Below are 13,763 nucleotides of genomic sequence, written 5' to 3' on the forward strand. Positions count from 1 at the left end.
TTTATTGTAAGAATTCAAAATAAAACACAAAAAATGTGGGCGTAAATGCATAAAAAATTATTTTAAGATAAAAATCTTTTTAGCTACAGATGAATGCAAAAATTAGATATCTCCTATTCTATCTTAAGTCTTGGTTCCAATTCAAAGAAAAAAACAAATGTTAAGATAAAAAAAAACAAATAAAAATGTGATAAAAACACTAGGCAAATGAAGTACCAAAATTAAATTGAGAGTTTTGATAAGATTTTTAGTTCTTATTTTCTTATTTTCCATGCCTGGCTTAAATTTTGCAAACAGCCGTAAAGTTCCCACAGAAGCTGTTTTTCACGCACATCTTTGATTTCCCCTCGACCTTTTTTAGTGACTAGGGAGACGCACTATGATACAAAAATGACGGCAAAAATTCTTTATTTTCTCATTCTACTTTGGGGATGTTTAAAATTTTCTTTGGAGTTCAAAAAGGGTGAGCTTTTAAATACTTTAGTATAAAACATAACCAAAGATTGTAATTTGTGATGTCTAATATTTTACTATGATTCTTGTTTTAAGCTTAATACGATAAATTGCGACAGAAAAAACGGCAAAAATTGTTTTTATATTTATGTATAATTCAATGGTTAAATGATACTAACTTTTATTGGCAATCTCTGTAAAAAATGCTAATAAAAATGTCACAAACCAAGCCCCTTCATTGGGTCAATCCATATATATAATATCGACTTCAAACGGAAAAAACATACTAAGCACTTCGTGCTTGGTCGATATGCTTTTCTGTGAAGACGATATATCTTTGGATCGACCTCATGTAAACTTAAAGGCACCATTTGTATAATACTATAGTGTGGTGCAAAATACATAAAAATCGTTTTTTAACTTAAAAATTATACTTCTATTAAAAATTACATCCCTCTGTATATATATATCTATTCTAGAAGTCAGAGACATATAAAATATATGGTTTTATATGTCTCTGTCTACGCTAAAACAAGAAGATATACACTGTAGACGTGGATTTTTTTTCTTCAAATATTACATTTAGTATACATGTGTAGTTAATGATAAACAAATCATGCTAATCGCCGAGAGAAAATTCGATATTAAAAGTTTGAGACGTTGTTTCCAGTGGAGCAGGATGCTATAGGTTCGGCTTTCCTGATGACGTCAGATGTGTTCCTGACAGGGGAATTGTTTGATGACAAAGAACGCCAGGGGGCGCTGGTTTTGTTTCGGGGTGAGGATGAAACACTTGGTACAAAGTTCATCGTATACCTGGAATTTACTTCACATCAAGGTATGGCGTACTTGTATCGTTTCTTCTCACATATACGTTAGTCAATTCTCAGTGTCACCTAAATAATTGTCACCATATTGCGTGTGTCAATGTCTAGGAATCAAGATCACATCGCAGAGTTACCAAATTCTGAATAAAACCAAAACATACAACATATTAATGCCATGTCGCTTTTTATCATGAACAAATGTTAACAATAAGCATAACTGATTAACTGTAAAGTTTCCCGACAATAATTGTTTGGTATGTAAATCTAATGAATGTGAGGATAATGCTCTGCTGGTAACATAACTTTGTCTCTGGTAACATACCAATGTCTGTGGAACTGTAATGAACTGTGTAGATTCCATGCTTTTGCAACCTCTCATCTGTACTGGTTCGACATCAACAAAGACCAAGATATATTTTTTTCTGCAAATTGCAATTTTTTATTTGCAAAATTAAAAAATTATCATTTGCAAATTGAATTTTTGTTGTTTGTTTGAATAGCTCCATGTCACACAAAATATGCTTGAAAGTGCTTATACTTTCACAACCTAACGAGAGTTAAATACATTGTCGTATATAAAAGCCCTGGCACCAATTCTGTAAATGTTATGACCAAAGTTCAAGTTCTTGAAATATAGATCAAGTTCCAAGATCAAAGTTAAAAGGTAAAAAAATAACTGCACCCCAGGAAAGGTCTTATCACTAAGAAAAATATTTATTAAAAAAATGCCCCAATAAAAGGCCTAGCCTAGACCAAGCCTTCGGCTCAGGTAGCTAAAAATGAAAGAAATCGTTTGAATCCTTTCATTTTTTGAACGATTTCTTAAGGTTAATTGCACCATCAACATTAAATCAATTTTAAAAATTGCAGAAACGATTTTCTAAATTGTACAAACGAATTATTACATTGTATTTACGATTTTTTTAATTGCTCAAAACTTATTTTTAAATAAAAATTTTGCTTTCTGTAAAATTGATATGGCATGTCTAAGCCATAGTAGCTCAATAATTAATGCCGAATGTTGGCTTTTTAATGGCAGATGCCAAATCCTTGCATTCCAAGAGTTTTCGATCCGCTCTGTTGGGAAAGAGAGGAGTGGGTGGTAAACCTTGACTGGCAGAGATGCAGGTGTCCAATCCTTGCCGATTTTGATGCTCGACAAAGTACTATTGTATACTTCAAATAAATTTCATATTAGTCTGTTAAATCATTTTAAATATGACATTCTCTATTTCTAGTAATTATACACGTAAAATCACGGGATGGAAAAGAGGTTCAAATAACATTCCCATGTCAACCGCAGCTGAAAGAAAAAGACATTCGGATCACACTCCACTTTAAAGACCTCTTGAAATCCCCCAACCAAATCTTAATGTACATCAACTGCAAACTGGTGGGGAACAGACCAGCTCAGTTCCCATCAGGGAGGGGCTGGTAGGATCTCAGCGACAGGTAAACGTAGGACTCTGGGATCAGGATATTTAGGTTTATATAATGAGTCAGAAACTGAACCCTAATTGAAAGAAAATTAATCACCAGTCAAAATATATTGGCATATTCTCTCTATTCTACAAAAAAAAACAGAGCGTGAAATTTCATTCCTTATTTGTATCTTTTTCTCATTTTATTGTAAAATTGGTGGCTTGTATATACATGTATACAGTATATATAATATATATATGCATGAATAACATCTGAACCGCTACTATTTAAAATAGCCCAGTATTATTTCTTCAAATCAGATGAATTCAATACACTTCGTTCTTTACATTTTATGCATTTGGTGGCAGTTCACTTATTGACTCGAAGCGATAGAAAGACGTATCTAGTACTCGGGTCAGACAAAAAAAAAACATTTTCTTTTTCATTTGTAGCAAATAAATCCCAGATTCTGGTTTTATGTTGGAAAAGATGTAAGACATATCCTCCAGAATCAGGGATGCCCAGTCAGCTTCCCCACCCAGGAACCACCCTCTAGAAATTCTCATGATACTATTGTTCGAGTGGTAGTACCACCGCGCCCAAAACCAGACCTCGACAAAGACAAAACATCATCCAAGGATAGAACGGGCCATGTTAAAACTCCCAGGGAACCTCTTCCGGAAAGTCGACACAGGTTAACACTTCCGGATTCTAAAGCCATACCCATTGGTATTAAATGGTCACACGACTTCATATGATACTACAATTAATATGATGTTTAGTAACATTTTTATTTCTCAAAAATTCTCAATATGTATATATCAGGGAAATTGATACACCATGTCTTTAAAACAACCAAGTATAACATGTTTAATTGCATCAAAGATGACCGATAAAAAAATTTCTACGTTAATTTCAAATAATTTAATTCTGGTTGTAACGCTGTATTTGATTGGATAAAAAATTTACTTTATATCGTATAAAATGGGTTGCCTACGTCACAATGACGTACGTCAAAATGTATCAATCCGCCTGACGTTACATTCAAATTTTGTACCAATTGAACTCATTTTGTAAGAACAATCATCTTTGTTTCTTACATCAAATAAATGAAAATTAAATTATAAGCAATGAATTTAATAGCTACCCATTTTATACGGTATAAACTGGGTTGGAACTGTTTACGCTTTTTTATAAACCACTTCGCGGTTTATAAAGCGTAAACTGCCCCAACCCAGTTTATACCGAATAAAATGGGTAGCTATTAAATTTATTCCTTAAATAACTTGCTTCACTTTTTTAAGTGTCTTTTGACGACGTCTGCCGAATTGACCTCATCTAGCCATGTTTTACAGATTCTAGAGAAGTCCATCTATTGTCGACTTCCCTGAGAACACTCACTTCCGCCGTTATGCAACTGCAGCGACAGATAACGATACAGGTCTCTTCATTTTTACTTTACCACCTACTTTTGTTTAAGTTTTAAAAAATAAAATTGAAGTAGAGGATGTGAACTATTTTAAGGCCGTCGCTTTGCATCTTTGAAGGACAAGAGCTTTTGACCCACTTATGTTATTGTTCAGATGCTTTAACAAAAGGATCGGACACAAGTTCTTCAAACTTAGAAGGTCCTTTCCTTTAATCTCCTTACAAACCTTTGAAGTTACTTATCCCCCGACGAGGCTAAATGCACATATTTTTATTATAGTAAATTTATGATATAGTTTTGCTTTTATTTATTTTACTATTTATTTTAATAATTCATTAATTTTTTTGCTGACTGTTAAATATCACTTTAGGGCCAAGAGACACGTTACCTGAGAGAAGTCTTGAGTCGCTGTGATATGTGTAGAGGGCGCACTGGCCAACCAACAGATACGTGTAAGAATAAAGACATATCTAATCAATAAAAAAGCAAATTCTCTACTAAAGTCAATAATCTTACTGACTGGGTTCCAGGGCCACATGCATGTTGTGGCCTGAGGCTAGTAGATCATCGTCTTCTTCAGGATTGCTTGTAAATGAGGGTAGATACAAAGGGAAACGTCTTCTCTCCCACATGGTTTTATTTGCAGATCACCGAGAGAGAATTTTGACTTGCCAGGACAAGCCATGCTACGATAACGTGCAATGTGAGGATACCTCACGTGGATACCGGTGTGGGAGGTGCCCAGAAAACTTCACAGGAGACGGAATCACATGTGTTCCTAAAATCACGTGTGAACAGAAGCCTTGTTTTGGAGGCAATTTGAATTCAATTTTGCAACTTTTTTTTCATAATAAATTTGAATTTCCATATGTGTATTTATAACTTTTGTTTTTAATTTTGTATTAAAAGACTCAGTGTATTATTTATGACCAGGTGTACAGTGTACGGAAACAGTGGACGGAGTCCAGTGTGGTCAGTGTCCGACAGGAGTGATAGGCGACGAATCACGGAATGGTTGTCAAGACGAGACAATAACGTGCCAATCCAGACCCTGTTTTCCAGGAGTCACTTGCGTTGACACTACGTACGGGTACGAGTGTGGAGATTGTCCGACCGGCATGCAGGGAAACGGGACTGCCGATGGATGTGTTCAATCCCCAGAGAGTTGTGAAAGTCTTCCTTGCTTTGATGGAGTTCTTTGTATTGATATCGATGACGGATATCAGTGCGGTCCCTGTCCACAAGGCATGACGGGAAATGGAACAAAATCTGGCTGCCACCCCATTGGTTGTGATTCAAATCCTTGTTTTGCTGGAGTGGAGTGTGTAGATTCCAATAATGGATATCAATGTTCGTCGTGCCCTGAGGGATATAAAGGGAACGGGACATATTGCACGGATATTGACGAGGTAAATCGCTAATAAGCATTCCCGGAACTGAAATGACATGTGCAGATCCAGGGTTTTAAATTCCTGGAAGATCTAAATGAAGATATCGTAAATTTTTGACAAGTAAAAGTCAAGAAACAGCTTATCTTGTGTTGGAGGAAAGGGAGTACAATGTAATAGTATGTTACTTTCAAATGAAGTCAATTTCCTTCCAATAAATATTTCTCATCATATTTTCCAAGGTCCAAGTTTCTTAGGGAATCCAAGGTCATTTTTGCTTACGGGTGGTATAATGAACTAAGTTCGCAACAGTTTTTTTAATAAAAAAAAAATTCTGATAAGTAATATGCTAAATTTTCCTTATAGTGTAGAGTACATAACCCATGCAGTTTCATGACGGAATGCGTGAATTTAATTCCTGGATATAAGTGTACAAGCTGCCCCTCTGGATACTCCGGAAATGACGTGTCTGGAGTCGGTATCGAGGGCCTGAAAGCCGTACAGCAGGTCTGATTGTAACAACTTGATGATCGCATTCATCACATTTGTCCAATAATCCTTTATTCATTTAGAGAGACTTTTTTATTTTAGGCTTGTGAAGACGTAAATGAATGTGAAGACGGAAATAATGGAGGCTGTGTGGATTATTCTCACTGCACAAATACACTCGTATGTTGAAAATGACAAAAACACTCGTATGTAGAAAATGAAATACATATACAACCGTATGTAGAAAATGAAATAAAATTAAGTAGAAAATGAAATACACCCGTATGTAGGAAATGAAATACATTCCAGTATGTTTAAAATGAAATACACCAGTATGTATAAAATATACCTGTATGTATAAAATGAAATACACCAGTATGTATAAAATGAAATACATAAGTTTATATGTAGAAAACAAAATACATCCCCATGTAGAGTATGAAACACACTACTAGAGTGTTGAAATTGATATACACAGATACATGTAGAAAATAAACCAGTATCTAGAAAATGATATATACCAATATGTAATTAAAAAGATTTTGGGTGGAAACTGTTTTTGATTCCCATTGAATGATTGAGTAAATTACGAGGGGCATTTAAAAAGTTCTGGCAACTGTTTTATAAAAAAAACTAACCGTTTTACGGAATTTTTTGAGTTTGATATCATTGGAAAGATCAGAAAAATATACACATGTTATGACGTCACTCTGTAATTTTTATGACGTCATAACTCCGAAAATTACGTCACAATATAGACTGCCTAGCATACTGACCATAAAAATGACGAAACAAAAGAACAATTTGATCAAATTAAAATTTTCAAAACAACTTTTGCTCATTACTCGGACGCAAGCTAACGGAAAAAATGCAAGTTGGTGGAATGTTTACATAGACTAAAATCTGTCATATGGTGTTCTATTTCAGAGATATTTTTGTTCTGAAATGGTTTTAGCGAGTGTCAAACTTAGCATCTTTTTGTCTAATCTCGCTCAAACTATTGCATAAAAAATACCTAACTGTGAGAAAGAGACAAAGTTGACAATCAAAGAGAAATAGACGATCTTGTTACAAAATTTAATGGCATAATTTCGTCATGTGTTTTAACCAGATTTGTGGGATCGATGAAGGCTCAAGAGAAGTTAAGTTTAGTGTGCCCTATATTTTCTCGTAAAATCCAAAATGGCGGCAGCGCAGTTGTAGCCCCACCATACCTCCACATATTTGCAAATTTTAATGCCTGGAAAATATATAAGATTTTACATGTCAGTGTAACTTTTATTCATTTTTTGGATTCAAAAGTCAAAAGCAGTAGTGAGTTTTGGGGCGCTGAAGTTGAATTAATATGAAAAAATACGCACAGAATCAAGTCAGGGGCAAGATGTAGTACATTTTATTCGTAAACAGTAAGAGTCCTATTACTCAAAATATATTGGATGAAAACTGCATTAATATACTTCAGTTTAATAAGGACATGTTTCATTTCAAACAATGGAGAGCTATATAAAAGACCGAATATCCAGCCGTATCATGTAAATAAAAATCTTAAATGAATAACGATGATAGCATAACCGGACATAAAACGTGCTCGTAAACAAACTATAAAATAAATAATGGGATTGCTGATAAACAGTATCATAGTCCTACTCTACTTCTTTGCATGTGAAAAAATTCCTGGAAATATTTTTTTAAAATAAGCCTTTGGCAGCACTTTTACGATCGTCTCATATGGATAAAAAACGCGAATTTTCAGTATGCTGAACATTCTATATTGTGACGTCATTTTCGGAGTCATTACGTCATAAAATTTATAAAGTGATGTCATAACTTGTGTATATTTTTCTGATCTTTCCAATGATATCAAACTCAATAATTTCCGTAAAACGGTTAATTATTTATCAAACAGTTGCCAGAACTTTTGAAATGCCCCTCGTATATTGGAAGAGGTTAGGGTGGTTTCTCCATCTTAGAGATTATTGGTTTTAGAGAATGTACGATGATTTCTGGTCATGTATGGTATTGTTTGTATTTGGAAAATGTTTCTATGATTCTATTTGAATTGTTAGCCATCGCTTATATGAGACAGTGTTTGATGTCACCTTAAATACCGTTTGTGGAGAATGCTTTGAGAATCCCTCTGGAATTGTTAGGTTTCGTTTGTACGGATAGAGTTTCTGATGAATATATTCCTTGCGTGTCTAGGGATCCTTTGTATGTGGAGAGTGCTTTGATGATTTTGTCGGTAACCAGACAGTTGGATGTCGAGAGATGAAGACGCTCTGTCCAGACGGAGTGAGAGAGTGTCACAAACACGCCATGTGTGTCATGGGAATATCGGGGTATGACTGCCAGGTGAGTGTTATCAAATGGAAACGGTGAATTCAGTCAGTTTGGATGACTTTATTCGAAAAAAAAAAAACTAAATAAATGTAATTCATCTTTTAATCCTCCAAAATATGACTGAAACATAGCCGATTTGGCGCAAAACAATAAATAAATCTTTTTTGTGTAAATTCTTATCTCAAATATTTGCAGTGCCGAATTGGATATGCTGGTAATGGGGAATACTGCGCCAAAGACAACGATCTGGATGGCATGCCCAATATCGGGCTTCGTTGTAAAGAATACAGATGCTCAAGAGTAAGCTTTGTGATATGTGCCATAAAAAAATCAATGAATCTTCCAGAAGATACACTTTTGCTTCTTTAATGGCTCTTTCCAGGATAACTGCCGAGATGTTCCAAATAGTGGTCAAGAGGATGTTGACCTGGATGGAATCGGAGATGCTTGCGATGAAGACATCGATGGAGACGGAATCGTTAATAATCCAGTAGGCTTCAAGGACCATGATTATACGACACCAAAATTCTTTATAAAAGTTTTCATGAAAATGTTAAAGTTCTGAGTTGATAATGCAAAAATAATGTTTTAGGACAACTGCCCGTATGTAGCAAATCCTGGTCAGGAAAACACAGACGAAGGAGAAAAAGACAATCATGGAGATTCTTGTGATAACTGTCCTAGTGTACCCAACACTGACCAGCTCGATACGGACAAGGACGGCGTTGGCGATGCCTGTGACCCTGATATAGATAATGACGGTGAGGAAAAATACCAGCTCTACGTTTCAGCGAAAAATTATCCGATGTTACTTAAATCTTAGATAGATCCGGATGTACAAGACTAACATATACAATACAGATAACTTTGACTTCAGAAATATATAAAACTATAGGTGCAAGATGATAAACCAATTAACCCTACATGATACCTCAGAATGTTGCACAATGAATAGATAAAAGTGCTGGATATATAAACTTATTTTGTAGGAATTTTGAACGACAAGGACAATTGTCCTAAAGTGGCTAACCCTGACCAGGATGATGGGGATGAAGACGGCATCGGGGATCTGTGTGACAACTGTCCCTTTCTGGCGAATAAATTACAGGTAATGAAACATATGGAGATAATCCATAAAACAATACAAAATAGGAGCAGGGCAAACACGGACCTCAAAAACATCAGAGGTGGGTTCAGGTGCCATGAAGAAGTGAGCATCTCCTACCGACCAGTCACACCCACCGTGTGCTCCTTGTCATGATCGGGAAATAACGGAAAAAATGGTCGTCAATCCAGTCTACAATATAACCTGTATAAATAATGGACTTACAATTAGTATGAAAATCATCAGCCAGCATTTGTCTCGATAAATTGTCTTTGCGGACAAGGTCATTGTATCGACCATAGAAGTTAAAAAATCACGACTTTAAACGATATTTTTGGTATTCCTGTTTCAACAACTTGTTTGTCAATAATTTACCTCATTTTAGAAATTATACGTAGAACATGCTCTTGCGTATCGAATCAACTGAGATAGATAAACTTTGTATGCAGGTGATGAAGGTATATGCTGCATATGTAAGGGAAATTGACGATTGAAAAGTTAAAGTCATCATGGTTTATCATAGAGCTTGATTGTTAGATAAACATTAACGTCTTTTTCAAATAAATATCAAACAAGAAACATGTGTCAGACTCTGTGGTGTCTTTTATGTCAAGCTCACCGTGATATAACTATGGAATTTGCTATTGTTAACTGACAATACGTCGCCGATATATCTAAATGTCGGATTGAAAGCTACAGCATATTTATTAAGCTTTTGATCAAATTCTGCTTTAGATGAATACAAAACTAGATATTCTAATAATGGGGCACAATTGGTACCCATGCGAATTCCAATAGATAGTTCCATTTTTTTTTTTGGAAAAAACAGCGGTCAATGAAATAAAAAAGCCTGGACTCTAATTTATCATGGGGAATGGTTGCGTATAAAGTTGAAAAGTTTTATGCTGTTGAATTGTCCAAAAGTTTCTTGGAGGTTTTAAGTACCCACCTCTGATTTAAATCACCTCTTGAATATACCGTTGCACAGTACTCTTGAAGTTTCTCCTTCAATACTGTTAATTTCTTAGTGACAAGTACAGAAAGAGGCTTGGTTGAACATTTACTGGAACCCACTATGTATTTTTGTTTGTAAGATAGCAATTGTCCCCTTCTGACAAAAAAAAAACAACAGTTAACAACTGTCCCTTTCTGGTGAAAACTGTCCCTTTTTGGCAAATAAACAACAAGTAAAAACTGTCCCTTTCTGGCAAATAAACTACAGGTATTAATGAAGGATATGGAGATAACGAACAGTATTCAATATCAAAGCCCATAAAACAATACAAAACAGGAGCACACCAAACACGTACCTCCAAAACATCAGAGGTGTGATCAGGTGCCATGGAGGAGTTAGTATCCCCTGCCGACCGGTCACACCCGCCGTGTGCTCCTTGTCATGATCGGGAAAAAATCCGTCGTCTGTTGTCCCTTTCTGGTAACTTATGCTTTCAATGCTGTCTGTTTGAACTGAAGTGTAAATGTAACAAATCTTTTTGTATATTCGTTTGCAGAATGATTCTGACCATGACTCTATCGGCGACATCTGTGACACGAACGAAGACGAGTAAGTTTATTTTTAAAACTTTTTTGTGTATGAAGTATTAACGAGGTTATATTCCGTCTTTAATCTGGTCATTAGTACATGTAAATTGTTTAATTTAGAGACAGTGATGGAATACAAGACAATTACGACAACTGTGAGTTTGTTCCAAACGCTGACCAGTTGGACACAGACGAGGATAATATCGGTAAGAATCATCGTCAATAAATTGCATGAAAATTGTTATAAGTAAATTAACTTACCTTTTTTATAGTACTTACCTGGGTTTTGACCTAAGGGTATGAAATTGACAGAATGGATACGAATCATATCTGATTACACGTTACATCGATTTCAGGCAATGTTTGTGATGAAGACGATGACAATGACGGGGTAGATGATGATGACGATAACTGCCCTCTCGTATCAAACCCTGACCAGGTCGACACGGATGGTAAGCCAACCCTGTAATGGAGTCATGCGATAGCAAATATCATATAATTATCGTATACAGTGTCTTTTGATCTTCATCCAATAAATGTTAACAGGACAAAATGCTCTTCTAAAGGTGATGGATACGGTGACGCCTGCATAGATGATACTGATGGAGATGGATTCGCTGATGTGGAGGACGTTTGTCCGGAACATAAAGATATCCATTCCACTGACTTCCGGTCTTTCCAGACAATCCTGTTGGATCCAGTTGGGGATTCTCAAATAGACCCGGAGTGGCTTATTTTAAACCAGGTACATACATGCAAGAATAAAGTAATTCGATGGGAAATGGTCGAAATAATGACATAATCTTTATACTAATAAATAAATGCAAAAATTATCATTTACATTGTTTGTTCGGGTAAAAAGGGAAATCAATAATAATCCTAAGACAGAATAGAATTCGTCTTATAGGGAGCAGAAATAGTTCAAACAAAGAATAGCGATCCTGGGTTAGCTGTCAGTAAGTAACCATTTGAATTTACCTTGTAATTTCAACACTGACATCATATTTATAGTGTTTCTTATATCATGGTCGATACGTTGAATTTTCTTTAGGTAATATCACGTTTTCTGGCGTGGATTTCAGCGGGACTTTCTTTGTGAATACGGACGTGGATGATGATTATGCTGGATTTATCTTCAGTTTTCAAGACAACTCTAAATTTTATTGTATCATGTGGAAGAAGTCCGCTCAGACATACTGGCATCCCACTCCATTTCGGGCAGTTGCGGAGCCCGGAATTCAGCTGAAGCTGGTAAATTCCAAAACCGGTCCGGGTGAATACCTCAGAAATGCTTTATGGCACACAGGAGATACAACAGACGAAGTATGCTATATTGCATTAATTTAAATTTAAAATATTATTGTGTCAGACCTTGACATGATGTGCTTGTTTGGTGATTAACATTTCCACAGTTTTTCAGTTAGACCTCCACAGTATTTTTCTCTTTGCACAGGAACGTAGTATTTGACCAGTTGTTTTAACTACATTTGGAAACTTCTTAATTTGTTTTTAAGTACGAGTTCTTGAATCTCCTTGTACTCTTGTACCTGATAAAATTGACTTTATTGGCATTTTTTTTGTAAAGGTACAGCTTCTTTGGAAGGATCCTAGAAATACAGGTTGGAAGGAGAAGACAGCATATCGACTGGAGTTAATTCATAGACCGAATATCGGTCTTATTAGGTACATATAGTAACACAATCATATATCAATGAAAAGACTCTCACCTTTTTCGTTCTTGATTGCTTGCAAAATTTACAGTGTTATTTTAAACCTTATATTGATTTTTTGTAGAATTTTGTTGTTTGAAGAAACAAGCCTAATGGCTGACTCAGGAAATGTGTATGACGCCACTCTGCGTGGCGGAAAACTGGGCGTATTTAGCTTTTCTCAGGAGGGTGTCATATGGTCTGATCTGGTTTATAGGTGTAATGGTAAGTTTCACATACTATGAATGGGAAGAAATCTGCATTACTTGACAGATGTCGATATATATTTTTACTTTTCTTGGGGATTTTAGATTACGTACCACGCGGCTTGTTGAGAGAGGGAGCCGAGCCTTTAGAACCAGCTGAGGGATTTCTGGAAGATTCCGGGATGTACCAGTTTGTCAGAAAGAGATAAAGGCCGATATAGATTTCATATCGTCACCTTCTGAAAGTGCACATTGAGAGAGACCTCGGTCGTTTTACAATGATAGGTCCGTGGTTGTGTATTTTTTTTAATCAGTCTCTGTCCATCATGCTGTGATACTGTCTTATGAATATGCAATAACATGCCTTCTCTGTGTATTTGTCGTAACAAAAGACTCTAAGTGGCGCTTATATGTAACCATTCTTTCTAAGTAAGGAAGTATATATTTTTTGATTTGAATCCCCAATATTAATTTGAATTCCCAATTTTTTTGATATATTATGAACACTTTCGAAAATGATGAAATAAATTGAATAATTATAAAATATCATTAAGAATTGCGCTAGATGCATAAAGGGCCCAGAACATTGAATGGTCAAATGTTTTCTTTAATATAAGAAACTTCTGTAAAACTTTCTCACAACCGCTGACCTTTGATAACTTAGCATGCGTTGTGGAACATCAAGTGTATAGGAAAATGCACTCTTCATCTTATTTATAAATGACTTTCGTTTAATCATCAGATGCAGTGCTTTATTCCTGACATCTTTAAGTGACGATAATATTACTATGTACTTTCCAATGACAACAGAGTATCAACTCTAGCAGGCCGTCTTGTTTCGCAAAGCCTAGCA

General features: G+C 35.5%; 1 protein-coding gene across 1 annotated transcript; it reads left to right on the forward strand.

Moving 5' to 3' along the window:
* Positions 1–306: 306 nt before the first annotated feature.
* LOC134242357 (cartilage oligomeric matrix protein-like) lies at positions 307–13,459 on the forward strand. The gene is given in 25 exon segments (XM_062724421.1): positions 307–463; positions 1,124–1,291; positions 2,519–2,680; positions 2,683–2,732; positions 3,155–3,431; positions 4,058–4,143; positions 4,502–4,583; positions 4,778–4,945; positions 5,065–5,540; positions 5,886–6,026; positions 6,111–6,188; positions 8,211–8,360; positions 8,544–8,648; positions 8,731–8,838; positions 8,941–9,109; positions 9,338–9,456; positions 10,965–11,017; positions 11,116–11,201; positions 11,352–11,447; positions 11,562–11,740; positions 11,903–11,951; positions 12,047–12,318; positions 12,581–12,678; positions 12,790–12,929; positions 13,016–13,459. Coding segments are annotated over 25 exon segments (3,489 nt in total). The 5' UTR covers positions 307–390; the 3' UTR covers positions 13,120–13,459.
* Positions 13,460–13,763: the final 304 nt, after the last annotated feature.

The sequence above is a fragment of the Saccostrea cucullata genome, unplaced genomic scaffold (genome assembly GCF_032062105.1).
Source record: "Saccostrea cucullata isolate Sc308-1 unplaced genomic scaffold, CSIRO_AGI_Scuc_v1 ctg4544, whole genome shotgun sequence".
Lineage (NCBI taxonomy): Eukaryota > Metazoa > Mollusca > Bivalvia > Ostreida > Ostreidae > Saccostrea > Saccostrea cuccullata.